The sequence below is a fragment of the Raphanus sativus genome, chromosome 5 (genome assembly GCF_000801105.2).
Source record: "Raphanus sativus cultivar WK10039 chromosome 5, ASM80110v3, whole genome shotgun sequence".
NCBI classification, from domain to species: Eukaryota; Viridiplantae; Streptophyta; class Magnoliopsida; order Brassicales; family Brassicaceae; genus Raphanus; species Raphanus sativus.
Window position 1 is genome coordinate 27,133,605 of NC_079515.1, and position 11,833 is coordinate 27,145,437.

An 11,833-nucleotide genomic window follows, 5' to 3' on the forward strand; every position below is an offset into this window, starting at 1 on the left:
ACCAAATAACAAAAAAAGATCAACCATTACGAAAATACGATGGTAGGATTATAGGTTTTGATGACATACATGTACGCTGACAAAAAAAAAATGACATACATGTACAACATTTATAGACACCTTAGCTAGCTAGACGTATCAATTGTGTAGTGATCCAGCATGACTGTAATTAGGTTCTTGAATCCGGCCATAGCCGGTGAATTAGCTGTCACAACAATATGGTATCATCAACTTCTTAATGTGCAGATTGTTTATCTGTTTTCTTGAGATGAGAATTGGGGAGATGAAGTCTACAAGCCCGCGTATAAAAAGAAAAATGTTTTATCAATACATCTACTTACATATACAAATGTCAAATCTCTATAAAATTTTATATACACAAACACGCTAATGTCAAGTAATGTTATATTCTAGGAATTAAATAAATTTGACCTTTAACAGGTTGATAACATACAAGCAGTGAAATAAAAAACTCGATATATGTAAGATAATAATATTCTACTAATTTGGCTAATGTTATTGTCTGACCCCTCCGTATGATTATCGTCTGTTGTGTTTGTTTGAGCTTCGAATAGTTAACGTAGTCGTATCAATATTAAAATCAAACAAAAAGACTTGCGTTTGCAGAGTTGAAGGCTTGAAGCATATATCACGTGTGACGAGTGTCTGTCTGTCGTGTGTGTTTAGTTATTTGTAGGTCGCATATAGTTTAGTTTTTGGCCGGTTTTATTTTATCTAATATATAATATCAACCGAAGTCTATGTTACATACATCACCAGGAAAGATGACGTTTACCACCAGAGTAATTCCCTTGGAAGGTTACTTAAAAAAATGTTTTGTATATAGATAATTTACAAGTAGAAACCCTATTTTCAGAAGCCGTGTAAGGTCGATTAATTATGCCGACAGTTAACAAACTTGTAAATAAAACGAAGTCAAAATCGCATTACAGGGTAAAGTCGATAAGCTAAGTCAACCCGACCTAATCATAAAATAAAACATCGCTCACGCCATTTACTTTATGTTTTGCTTATATATTGACTTTATAATGTATCTTCTTTTTTTTTGACAACAATGAAAACTAAACTAGACTTTATAATGTATCAGTTGGGAAATTAATAATTGTTTTATTTCGATGGCGTAAAAGAAACAGATCATTCTCTTAGAAAAAATACCGTTTATTTAAATCATGTTGTTGTTATGTGTGTAATGGAGGGCAGGTCCATAGCTGTTTCCTATGACTTTCTGAGTATTTTTCATATTCAGTTTGTAGTTTATAAATGTTTCTTATATCAATGTTTTTGACCAACCAACAATAATATTGTATTTAATTCTATATACTATCGTCATATCCACAACATTTTGTGTATTTATACAGGCGCAGATAATCCAAAACATCTGCATATTATATCTTTAAACAATACAAGAAACCTCAAATCCAACCCAAACAGAAACCAAATATCTTCGTTTGTCTGAATGGAGAGAAGTTCAATGAAAGCTGAGTACGATCTTGATCATCCTCATCAAAGCTTCTATGGAGATTATTCAAAACCTTTGGTTCCCAAGAATAAGAACTCCCAGATCATTACCAAGATCAAGCCTAAGATTCGTATCATCCATATATTTGCGCCGGAGATTATCAACACAGACGTCAAAAACTTCCGTACACTCGTCCAAAGTCTGACCGGAAAACCGGAGATCACCAAAACCAGTCCTAAGGACAAGACAAATATTCCTGCGCCACCGCCTCCACCGCAAGAATCTAGCCATGAACATACGGGGGAGCTGGTCAACAATATTTTAGGGAGCCACGTAGTGAAGGACGAATGGGAATCAGGTTCGAACACAAACACATACTTTGATTTAGATGGTTTGATTGATCTTGACGAAGACGGCAACATATTCTCAAGTCGATGGTTTGATCTTCAAGTGCAATAAACTAAAGTAATCACACTTTGCCCTAATATCTTGGGCTTCTGCTAAAATTGTAATGGTTCCTTTTGGTTCTGATGATTTAATCATACGGTCGACTTGGGATGTAACAAGACATGGTTTGAGACATTGACCATCGTGATGCCCCACTTGAGACATATAGGTTGGGGTATGTACATGATTTATATAGATATCATGTACACTAATACACATGTTTGGATTGTTTTTGGGTGCCCTTTGGCTGACTTTGCCAATAAAGAGTGTGCAATGAAGAGTTTAACTTGGAGGACTGATTTTGCCATGAGAAGTAAGAGTTTGAGTTATGTAAAAACTCAACTTAAAATTGGTGTAACATGTTGTACTCACGCGTGCGTGTATTAATTATTTTGATGTATTTGTCATTGACTTTTTCGTTGCACAAGTTTATATATAAAAAACGCGAGATATGATTGTTGATGGAATTGTTTCGTTTCTTCGTGAAAGATAAATATACGAATATGATTATTGGAATCAAGTACAATAAAAAGTTAGTCATCATCTTTACACGGTAACTAATTCTCAATTCTGGATGATGTCTGATATATATATTGTTCAGATCTTAATCAATAACATTATCAGTTTATTTTTTGGATGACATAGTGATAATGATAACTGTCCTAAAATATAAGATGACATAATGATTTTGTAAATAATCATTAAAGCTAGGTTCATTATTTTTTAATAGTTGTCTTACATCACTCAATGGTTAATTTACTAATGGAGAAAGAAGAATTTCAAACCGTCCACTAGACCTAACTAATATAATAGCACAAATACTATGCTGGCTTCAAAGTTTTGTTTCCTTCGTGAAAAAGTATATTACTCGCCTTGAGATTTTTACTTTCTCCAAGAAAACAAGGCATTATGTACCATAAGTATATACCATAATACGAAACAGCTACTTTTGTTAAGGACCTTTATTTTAGGCGTTAGAATAGTTGCGATTGATTCAAATCTTGCGAGTCACAGAATAGGATGAGATATAATTCCACAAGACCACAACGAACCAACCTAAACCAAACAGCTACTTTTGTTAATGACCTTTATTTTTGTTTTTGTTCTTATGTTATATAACATAGCTCTGAGTCTGATACGCTTTAGAGGGATGTCGATTCCTGAATGCCAGAAAGTATTACCTGAGGGTCTTTCACTCTTTTGTGGCTTCTATTAACGGGAAAAGTTGGATTATCTTAGCATTTTCATACAAAAATGGTTATCAGTGTGTATCATCCGGTTTAGTTCCTTAAGTATAGTTTGATATAGGTACCAAACAAAGAGCAAGTCGATGCATTGTCATAAGAGTTGGCTAATCGTGCGGCTGTGCCAGGTTTGCAGTTCACCTCTATGCTTCTGTCTGTTTTTTAACTTGTACTCATCAGAGCTTAGCAAAATAGCAACTGATGCTAAACATTTTTGTTAAATGGAATATTACGATTGCTGCTTATGTAACAACTCTAGATTATAATCTATTTTGCAGATTACGTCTTTAAAGCTATTGATGCTTTGCCTTCAATAGCTCATCCAATGACTCAGTTTGCTAGTGGTGTTATGGCTCTCCAGGTAGATGGCTCTGTTCTGAACTACCCTGGCCTAAGTAATACGTATATCTTATAGTAATTAGCATCTTATCTTGTTGTATAGTAATCCAGGTTCAAAGTGAGTTCCAGAAGGCATATGAGAAGGGTGTTGTTCATAAGGTTCATAAGTCGAAGCATAAACTTAATCAATATTTTGTAAATTGTTTCTTGATTGCCTTATAGTAGCTAGCATCTTTTAAACTGAACGGATCTTTTTCTTGCAGGTTCTGGGAGTCAACCTTTGAGGATGCCCTCAACTTGATAGCTCGTGTTCCTGTTGTCGCTTCATATGTTTATAGGAGGTTAAATTCATATGTCCTTTTCCATGTTCTTAGCTTCTGGTCTGGGGTTTATGTCTTTCTTATTAGTGTTCTCTTAAGTTTACATTCTACTTAATTTTGTAGGATTTATAAGGATGCCAGCATCATTCCATTAGATGATTCTTTGGATTATGGTGCTAATTTTTCCCCCATGCTGGGATTTGATAGTCCTCATATGAAAGAGCTCATGAGGCTTTATATCACTATGCACAGGTTTGTGTTGGTTCTATTTCGTTTCAACATGTCTCACCTATATATCATTATTTGAAAAGTAAATTTGCTGATTTATTTTTAAGTTAAATTTGATTGTTTTTCATGTTTTTATTAGGTTTTAGTTAAATCGTTGATTTATTATTTGTTTTTATCTAAATCACTAATTTATTAATTTAAAAAATACCCTGACTAAATCTTATATATATTAAAACAAAATTTATTTTAATAATATTAAATTTATATGTTATATTAAAATTTAGTTAGTTTTTCTTATTTATCATATTTTTATTAGGTTTTAGACTTTTAGCTATCTTATTGATTTATTATTAGTTTCTAACTGATTCGTTAATTTGTTAATTTAAACAATACCTCTAATGAATTTTATATATAATTAAAAACAAATTTTATTTTAATCATATAAAATTTCTATGTTATATTAAATATTAAATAACTAATTCTAAATATTATAATAAAATTATCAAAAAATGCAAAATAAGATAATTCTTATATATATTGTGTTTTTATCTGAAAAAATATTTTTTTATAAAAGTTAAAGAAATTACGGTACAAAAAATATAATTAGATATTTGTCAAGAAAAAATATTTATATAAAGATATTTTCTAAACTATTTCTAAGATATGAGCATTTTAAAAAAAATTAACACAAAAAGAAGTATATATTTTGATAACAAAATTATTTAACATATATAAATACTTTGATGTTTGATTGAACCATTTGAAAAACATAAATAATAACTTATGCTGGTTTTAGACTAATAAAACGTAAACTTATAAGTATTGATAAAAAGATTATGCCTACAAGTGCGGGCAAAACACCTAGTTAAATATAATTAATAAGCTAATTTTTTTTCTTCTTGAGCCAACATTTCCACAGAAGTTGTATAGCGTCATGATCAAGGTTTTTTTTTTGTTTTTCTGCTGGTTTTTGTCTAATTTCTAGACATTTCTGACGGTTATTTGTTTTCTTCTGGCTGATGATATAAATCCATATCTTTCATTTGCAGCTGCATTAAATGGTTTAGCTGAGCACTTCACGGTTTGGCTAATCAGGTACCCATATCTTATCTATCTCCTGAGCATTGCTCAAATCTACAAGTATATATAACTGATCTCCACCGAATGACTCTTAGGAGCTGGCAAACCTCTGATATTATGACTGTACAACTGAAAGTTTGGATAACAACTGACAATTGATTTTCTACGGTTTCTCTTTTTTTTGGATATGGTCATGCTGCAGGAGTTTTGATTGGGATCAAATCACTTGTGGAGGAGTGCGGTGAAAAAATATCAAAGGAAGAGTATGTCTGGAAAACGTTAAACAGTAGCAAGGTAAGATAAGGTCAAACTGGTCTGCTTTGCCTTTTGAGACTATAGCTAACATGAGACCTTAATGAAAATTTAGTTAAAAACTGAGCATGTAAATACAGACCATATGAAGGCTTACAATGAATGTTTGTCTTGCAGGTAATTCCAGGATATGGCCATGGTGTTTTGCGTAAGACGGATCCAAGATATGTGTGCCAAAGAGTGTTCGCCTTGAAGCATCTACCTGATGACCCGCTTTTTCAGCTGGTAACTTCTTCTTTTTTTTCTTCTAATCTTCCATCATGCTCTTGGATTTGTAGTGATCACTGTCACTGGCTCACAAATCATTCATCAACTCTATAGGTGTCAAAGCTTTATGAAGTTGTGCCTCCTATTCTAACCGAGCTAGGAAAGATACTATATTTCCATTACCACTTCATCTGGTTCCAGCTTTCTCACATTGTGTCTATGGGTTATCTTCTCGTTTTATTTTGGTTTCAGTTGATAAGGGGCCGAGCTCTTGGACTACCACTTGAGAGGCCGAAGAGTGTAAACATGGACTGGCTCAATAACTTCATGCGCTTGAGCCGCTGAGTTAATCCCAGCCATGTTGGTCAAGGTTCATTCTCTTTCTTTCACCAACCAGCCTTCTCTCCCGTTTGAGGATCTTTTAGCACATTTTTAGAACGATTATCCGTAATTATTCAGAGTTTTCTTATTGGTTCTAAAACACACAATAATGCTAACAACTAAATAAACAGTATTTCCTGTCTATTGGATTTAAGCTTGACAATTACAAAGTGTTTTAGAACGTCAGAAAGAGCGTTTAAGCCATCGAAAAAACATGATAAACCCTAGGCTAAAGCTATAAAACTTAATAAGAAACCCTAAACTTATCTAGTCTCAAATTTTGAATAATGTATGTGTTTACCTTCTCTAATGAACTTGATCCTCTTTTATCATTTTTATGTCTTTTTTTGCTAAAATTTTATGATTTTTATGGCGACAAATATTATTCCCTTACTTTTCTTTTGAAATCGACAAAGATTAATTTGAACCTTTATCAACTTGAATGCATGGTGAACATGAGCAAACTCCATCTCTAACAAATACATTGTTATGATTATTTTTCTCTATGTCCACAACTTTGGCTACCAAGTAATCAACTGGCACAAAGGTCAAGCCCATCCATGCGTTTGCGTTTATTGGTATTGAGTCAAGGAGTAAACTACGGTACACGAGAGGTCGTATACTAAACAATTAAGTATGGCTAGAGGAGTCGTTGAATTTTACTCTTTTAACTTTTGTGTACGTGAGTGTGAAATATATCAGATTTTTTGTGTACGTGAGAGTGAATTATATCAGATGACCCATTAATATATAGTGATGGGTTTAATTAAAAAAACAAATTGAAATCATGTCATGGAACCCACCAAGCCCTGTCTGTAACTTTATCGATTATCGCACGATTGTTCGGGTGTCAACTAAATGCGAATATTTAACTTCAGTTCTCTGTACCTTAAGTACACTAGGTGACTAATCCCGGTTCAATCGTTTTACAAAATTTAGTTGGATCCGGTTCGGTCCACTGAATGCCCACCGCAACATAGTTTCAAGCCCATTTCTCTTTGAAGTTCAATTCCATGCCCAAACCATACATTTACTAATACCTAACAAGGATGAAAAGGAACATTACATTTCCAATAAACCATGAAGGGTATTCCAGTAAATACAAGGACCATCCTCCTCCCACCATCGAGTTGGGTGTGACCCGACCCGACTCTACCCTACCCGACCCGGTATAGTATATATACACCACAGAGGTAAAGCTAAGGTGAAAATCTTGTTACGTAGGTCTATATATCTTTTCATATGAAGAGGAGAGATATGGCTAATAGGAAGACCTAAAGAAATAATATTCATATCGTATATAAAGGTTTCGAAATCTAAATAAAAAAGAAGACAAAAGCAAATAATTTTTGTAAAAAAAAAGTTGAAAATTGAAAAAAATATCCCTAAAAACTGCGAGCGTGTTGTATTTGGTTCAGGCTAGTGAACCGAGAAGATGATGAGGGAAGAAGACATGGTAGTAACATCAAACGGCACGAACGACGACGACTATACTAATAATAATATTAACAGTTGCAGTGGTTCTGATAACAACCGTAACGGAGACGCTAACCAGATCAGTCAAGTATGGGGAACGTGGGAGGAGCTTCTGTTAACATGCGCCGTTAAACGCCACGGTTCTAAAGATTGGGACTCCGTCGCCAAGGAGGTTGGCTCCCGGAGCTCTCTGGACGCCTCCGCTCATGACTGCAGCCTTAAGTATCAAGATCTCAGGCGTCGGTTCGACGACGACGACGGGCAAGGAAATACCGATGACAGAGACGGTGAAATCGTCGAGCGGTTAAGGAGTCTTCGTGTGGCGGAGCTCCGGCGAGAGGTTCAGCGACGCGACGAGTCGATATTGTACGGAGAGTCTCTATTTCTCCGCCGATGGATCTGAGTTTTTATTTTTTTTTATTTTAAAATTAATTTTGAATTTTTTTTTGGTATTTTGATTAGGTCGCTTCAGTTAAAAGTTAAGAGGTTAGAGGAGGAGAACAACGGAGATGATGGTGACGATAAACCAGATCTGGAAGACGACTCTAAAGCGGTTAGATCGCTCAACAACGAAACAGAGCCGGTAAGGCTAAACCGGGAAACGACGGAGTCTGACCACCGGTCGATGAACGAGTCCAATTCGACTGCCTCCGTTGCCGATCATGAGCGATTAAACGGAGACAATTCGAGAAATCCAGATTCCGCTCATAAGGCGGCGGATGAGGGAACGGTTAGTAGGAGATCGGGAACGAGTCATTCCGGCGAGTTAGGCGAGTCAGGAACGTCCACGGGGCCTCGGAAGCGAACGAAGAGAGGACAGAAATACATTAGCGGCGAGGATAGCAGCATACGCGGTGGAAGCGGCGGTAATATTAAAACGGCGGGGAATAAACCACAGCCGTTGATTGAAATCATTAAGCTGATTCGTTCTCATCCGCGCGGATCCCTGTTCGAATCTCGTCTTCGGAGCCAGGTAAGCAATTGCCTTATTTTCCTCCATTTTCTTTTTACGTACATAATTTACCTTAATTTTCCTACGTTACGTTATCAATTTTTTTTCATGCTTTAAAAGCGTCAATAATAGTTTATCCTTTTAAGACTTACAGCATATTGTTGTAAAAAAAAAATAGAATTAAAACTTACAGGATATTCTATAAATAAATTGAATTCTATTAACAGAATATTGTTTTCTTAAAAAGAATATGATTTCATTCCAAAATAAAATATATCTATGTTATATTAGTTGGCTATATTTCAAGCAGTCAGGCCTATATATAGTCAACCTATGCTATGTTTTTTTTCTTCTAAATTCCAACCTTAAATATATGTTTCTTTCCAAAACCTAAATAACATTCTCTTGCCAATTAAATACAGTTTTAAAGAATGACTTGTTAATATGCGCCTTAAATTTAAAGACTCGTTTATATAATAGTTTTCTGAATAAATTTTACTTTAAACAAAATTATAATTTAATGAAAATTTGTCAAAGTTAAAAATACATAGGGTTAGTTATCAACTTTCATGAATAAAAAGTACTTGTTGTAAAATTTAAATATAATATTTTGAAAATATTCATTTTTAGAGGCAAAATAGAAGAATATATTGAAAAACACATCTCTATTTTATAACTGTTCTGTTTTAGAAGTAAAAATAAGAGAATAAATTGGAAATAGGTAGATTTGTTGTATACTTCTTCCCCCTTAAGAAATTTCAAGGACAACCAATAAGATTATCAACACATTGTCCAATTTTGTCGGGACCACTCAGATCAAATTTATCAATATATAATAAACATTCACTTCTTTTTTTCCTATAACATTCACTTTTGCATCAGTTTTCGCAAAATACATTATTATTATTATTATTATTATTATATTGTATTATTCATATGTTATTATTATTATTATTATTATTATTATTATTATTATTATTATTATTATTATAGTTCTTCGTAGAGTTATTCTTGGGTTCACTCTTATGATAAACCTTTCACCAACCATAGGAATTAAGTATTTCATAATTAATATTTTTTTAAAAAGGAAACAAAATATTGTCAAGTTATATTATGTTTTTAAAATAAATAAAATAAAAACAAATAAAAATAATAGTAGTTACAAAAAATGATTTAAAAAAAATATTTTTAACATCGTTAAAAAAAAAACTTAAACACTAAATCCTAAACCCTAAACCCTTGAGTATACCCTAAACCCTTGGGTATACGCTAAACCCTTGGATAATCTTAAACTATAAACCCTAAACTCTAGTATATACAAAAAAAATTAGATATTTTAACACCGTCATCGAAATACTAAACCCTAAATCCTAAACTCTAAACCTTAAACCCTTGGGTAAACCCTAAACTCTTTTTAGTATTAAGGATTTGGTATTTTTAAGATTTAGTGTTTAATGTTTTTAATTTAGAGTTTAGAGTTTAGGGTTTAGTGTCTTGATGATGGAGTTAAAATATTTTTAATGTTTTTTGTGCATATATTACTATTTTATTTACTTTTAACATTTTTTGTTTTAAAAATATAATATAACTTTATAATATTTTATTTCCTTTTTTAAAATATATCAATTGTGAAATGAGTGATTTCTATTGGTTGAGTGAACCTCTAGGTTTACTTTAGGGTTGAACCCAAGAATAAGTCTTCTTCGTATGGTCAAATATATTGTATGTGTGTTACCGTGTGTGTTTGATCTATACAATTTATGATGTTTTCTTTTTATTAAACAATTTATGATGTTTTACACTGAAATAATATTGACGAAGAGATTTATTTTCTTCCACTTATACCATTTGGTTACATAAACTTGTACACATGGCAGTTTCGCGTTGAAGCATGGCTTTAACGTGTCTTTCAGGATATGGTCAACTTATTGACTTTGTTGGGCTTTCATTGGGCTGTTAGACTAAAAACATTTAACACACTATATAAACATAGAAGCCCATCACTTAAGACGTTTTTTGTGTGTTCATCTCGCAGGAGACGAAGGATTACAAGGGATTGATAAAACAGCATTGGGACATTGAAACAATAGAGAGGAAGATGGAGAAAGGATCTTATGTTTCTTCAAGTCTTTCTTTTTACAGAGACGTCAAGCTTCTCTTCACAAACGCCATTGTTTTCTTTCCTGCATCTTCCTCAGAATACATGGCTGCACAAGAGCTAAGAACCCTCGTCTCAAACGAAATGAAGAAAAAAACAGGAATATTAATTCGTAGTGTCATCAAAGCAGAAGCTGAATCTTCGGTTTCTAGACAGAAACCGTTTGCTCCTCCTCTTGTTGCATGTAAGAAGAAGAACCCTGCATCGAAAAAGACACATCCTTCTTCAAGCCTTCAACAAAAAGATGAGAAGAAGACTCGGGAAGTTTCAGAGGAGAAAACTGTGACTACTGCTGCAAGAAGCTCTAGGAGAACGAGCAAGGGTTTAGAAGTTGTTGCCAAGGATACCAAAATGGGACGAGCCAAAAATAATAAGAAACAAAAAACATATTCATCGAGTGATGATGATGATGGGGACAAAGAAGAGACTCCTAAGACAGAGAAGAAGAGAGCAGTGGCAGCATCAGAGAAGAAGAAGAGTGTAGCTGAATTCTTGAAAAGAATAAAAACTAACTCTCCACAGAAAGTAAAAGAAACAACGAGTAAAGATCAGAAGAAGAGTGATGGAAACGTAAAGAAAGAGAACAGTAAAGCGAAACCGAGGGAACTGAGGAGTAACAGCACGGGTAAAAAGAAGGTTGAGGTAGAGAATAATAGAAACAAGAGTTCATCTAAACGGAAGCAATCGAAAAAAGAAGCAGAGGAAGTGACTGATGCAGGTAGGGAAAACAATCAACAGCCAAAGAAAAGAAACAGAAGATGAAATAGATGATTCATTGTGGTTAAGTATTGTACATTTGATATGCCAGATATATTCATCAATCCTAATAACATTAGTGTTTATGAGAATTCATAGATCTTTTCAGAATTTTCATAATTTACCAGTTTAGTTTTTCTTTGACCAATGTTTTCCTCCGGGTATATATTATATACTCCTTCTGTTTCAAAAAGACATGTTTTAGAATTTTCACATTTTAAAAATAAATATAGAAAATTTTGACACTAGATGCATTATTTTATGTGTTTAACTATTTTCAAAGATTTTTAATCAATCATAATTCAGTAAACATAATTAATATTTTGAAATTTACAATTTACTATTATTACATACATTGAAAATGTAAAATATAAATTTTTTAAAACCAATTTTTTTCTATAACATTAATCATTTTGAAATGGGAGAAGTATGGTTGTAGACATTGTGATCTTA

General features: G+C 33.2%; 3 protein-coding genes across 4 annotated transcripts; all 3 read left to right on the forward strand.

The window, feature by feature from the left end:
* The first annotated feature begins 1,358 nt into the window (after positions 1-1,358).
* LOC108860690 (VQ motif-containing protein 18-like) lies at positions 1,359-2,391 on the forward strand. The gene has a single exon (XM_018634546.2). It carries the CDS (start codon positions 1,478-1,480, stop codon positions 1,937-1,939), a length of 462 nt encoding a protein of 153 aa, XP_018490048.1. The 5' UTR covers positions 1,359-1,477; the 3' UTR covers positions 1,940-2,391.
* Positions 2,392-3,077: 686 nt separating this feature from the next.
* Positions 3,078-6,724, forward strand: LOC130494953 (citrate synthase 5, mitochondrial-like). Its single transcript, XM_056985818.1, has 7 exons — positions 3,078-3,114; positions 3,450-3,573; positions 3,774-3,851; positions 3,954-4,102; positions 5,341-5,432; positions 5,568-5,675; positions 5,772-6,724. Exons 1-7 carry the CDS (start codon positions 3,078-3,080, stop codon positions 6,000-6,002), a joined length of 819 nt encoding a protein of 272 aa, XP_056841798.1. The 3' UTR covers positions 6,003-6,724.
* Positions 6,725-7,252: 528 nt separating this feature from the next.
* On the forward strand, positions 7,253-11,528 carry LOC108857648 (uncharacterized). 2 transcript variants are annotated; one of them, XM_018631653.2, is made up of 4 exons: positions 7,262-7,344; positions 7,457-7,880; positions 7,977-8,487; positions 10,502-11,528. In XM_018631653.2, exons 2-4 carry the CDS (start codon positions 7,474-7,476, stop codon positions 11,384-11,386), a joined length of 1,803 nt encoding a protein of 600 aa, XP_018487155.1. In that variant the 5' UTR covers positions 7,262-7,344; positions 7,457-7,473; the 3' UTR covers positions 11,387-11,528. The 2 variants fall into 2 exon arrangements, with proteins under 2 accessions (XP_018487154.1, XP_018487155.1); XM_018631652.2 differs by having other exon boundaries at positions 7,253-7,880.
* Positions 11,529-11,833: the final 305 nt, after the last annotated feature.

Excerpts from the sequence above, each read along its gene's own strand:
- LOC108860690 (XM_018634546.2), top strand. The coding sequence starts at position 1,478 with ATGGAGAGAAGTTCAATGAAAGCTGAGTACGATCTTGATCATCCTCAT.
- LOC130494953 (XM_056985818.1), top strand. The coding sequence starts at position 3,078 with ATGTCGATTCCTGAATGCCAGAAAGTATTACCTGAGG. Across the intron at positions 3,574-3,773 it reads TACCCTGGCCTAAGTAATAC|GTTCTGGGAGTCAACCTTTG; the intron begins GTATATCTTATA and ends TTTTTCTTGCAG. Across the intron at positions 4,103-5,340 it reads GTTTGTGTTGGTTCTATTTC|GAGTTTTGATTGGGATCAAA; the intron begins GTTTCAACATGT and ends GTCATGCTGCAG.
- LOC108857648 (XM_018631652.2), top strand. The coding sequence starts at position 7,474 with ATGATGAGGGAAGAAGACATGGTAGTAACATCAAACGGCACGAACGAC. Across the intron at positions 7,881-7,976 it reads CGACGCGACGAGTCGATATT|GTCGCTTCAGTTAAAAGTTA; the intron begins GTACGGAGAGTC and ends TATTTTGATTAG. Across the intron at positions 8,488-10,501 it reads AATCTCGTCTTCGGAGCCAG|GAGACGAAGGATTACAAGGG; the intron begins GTAAGCAATTGC and ends TTCATCTCGCAG.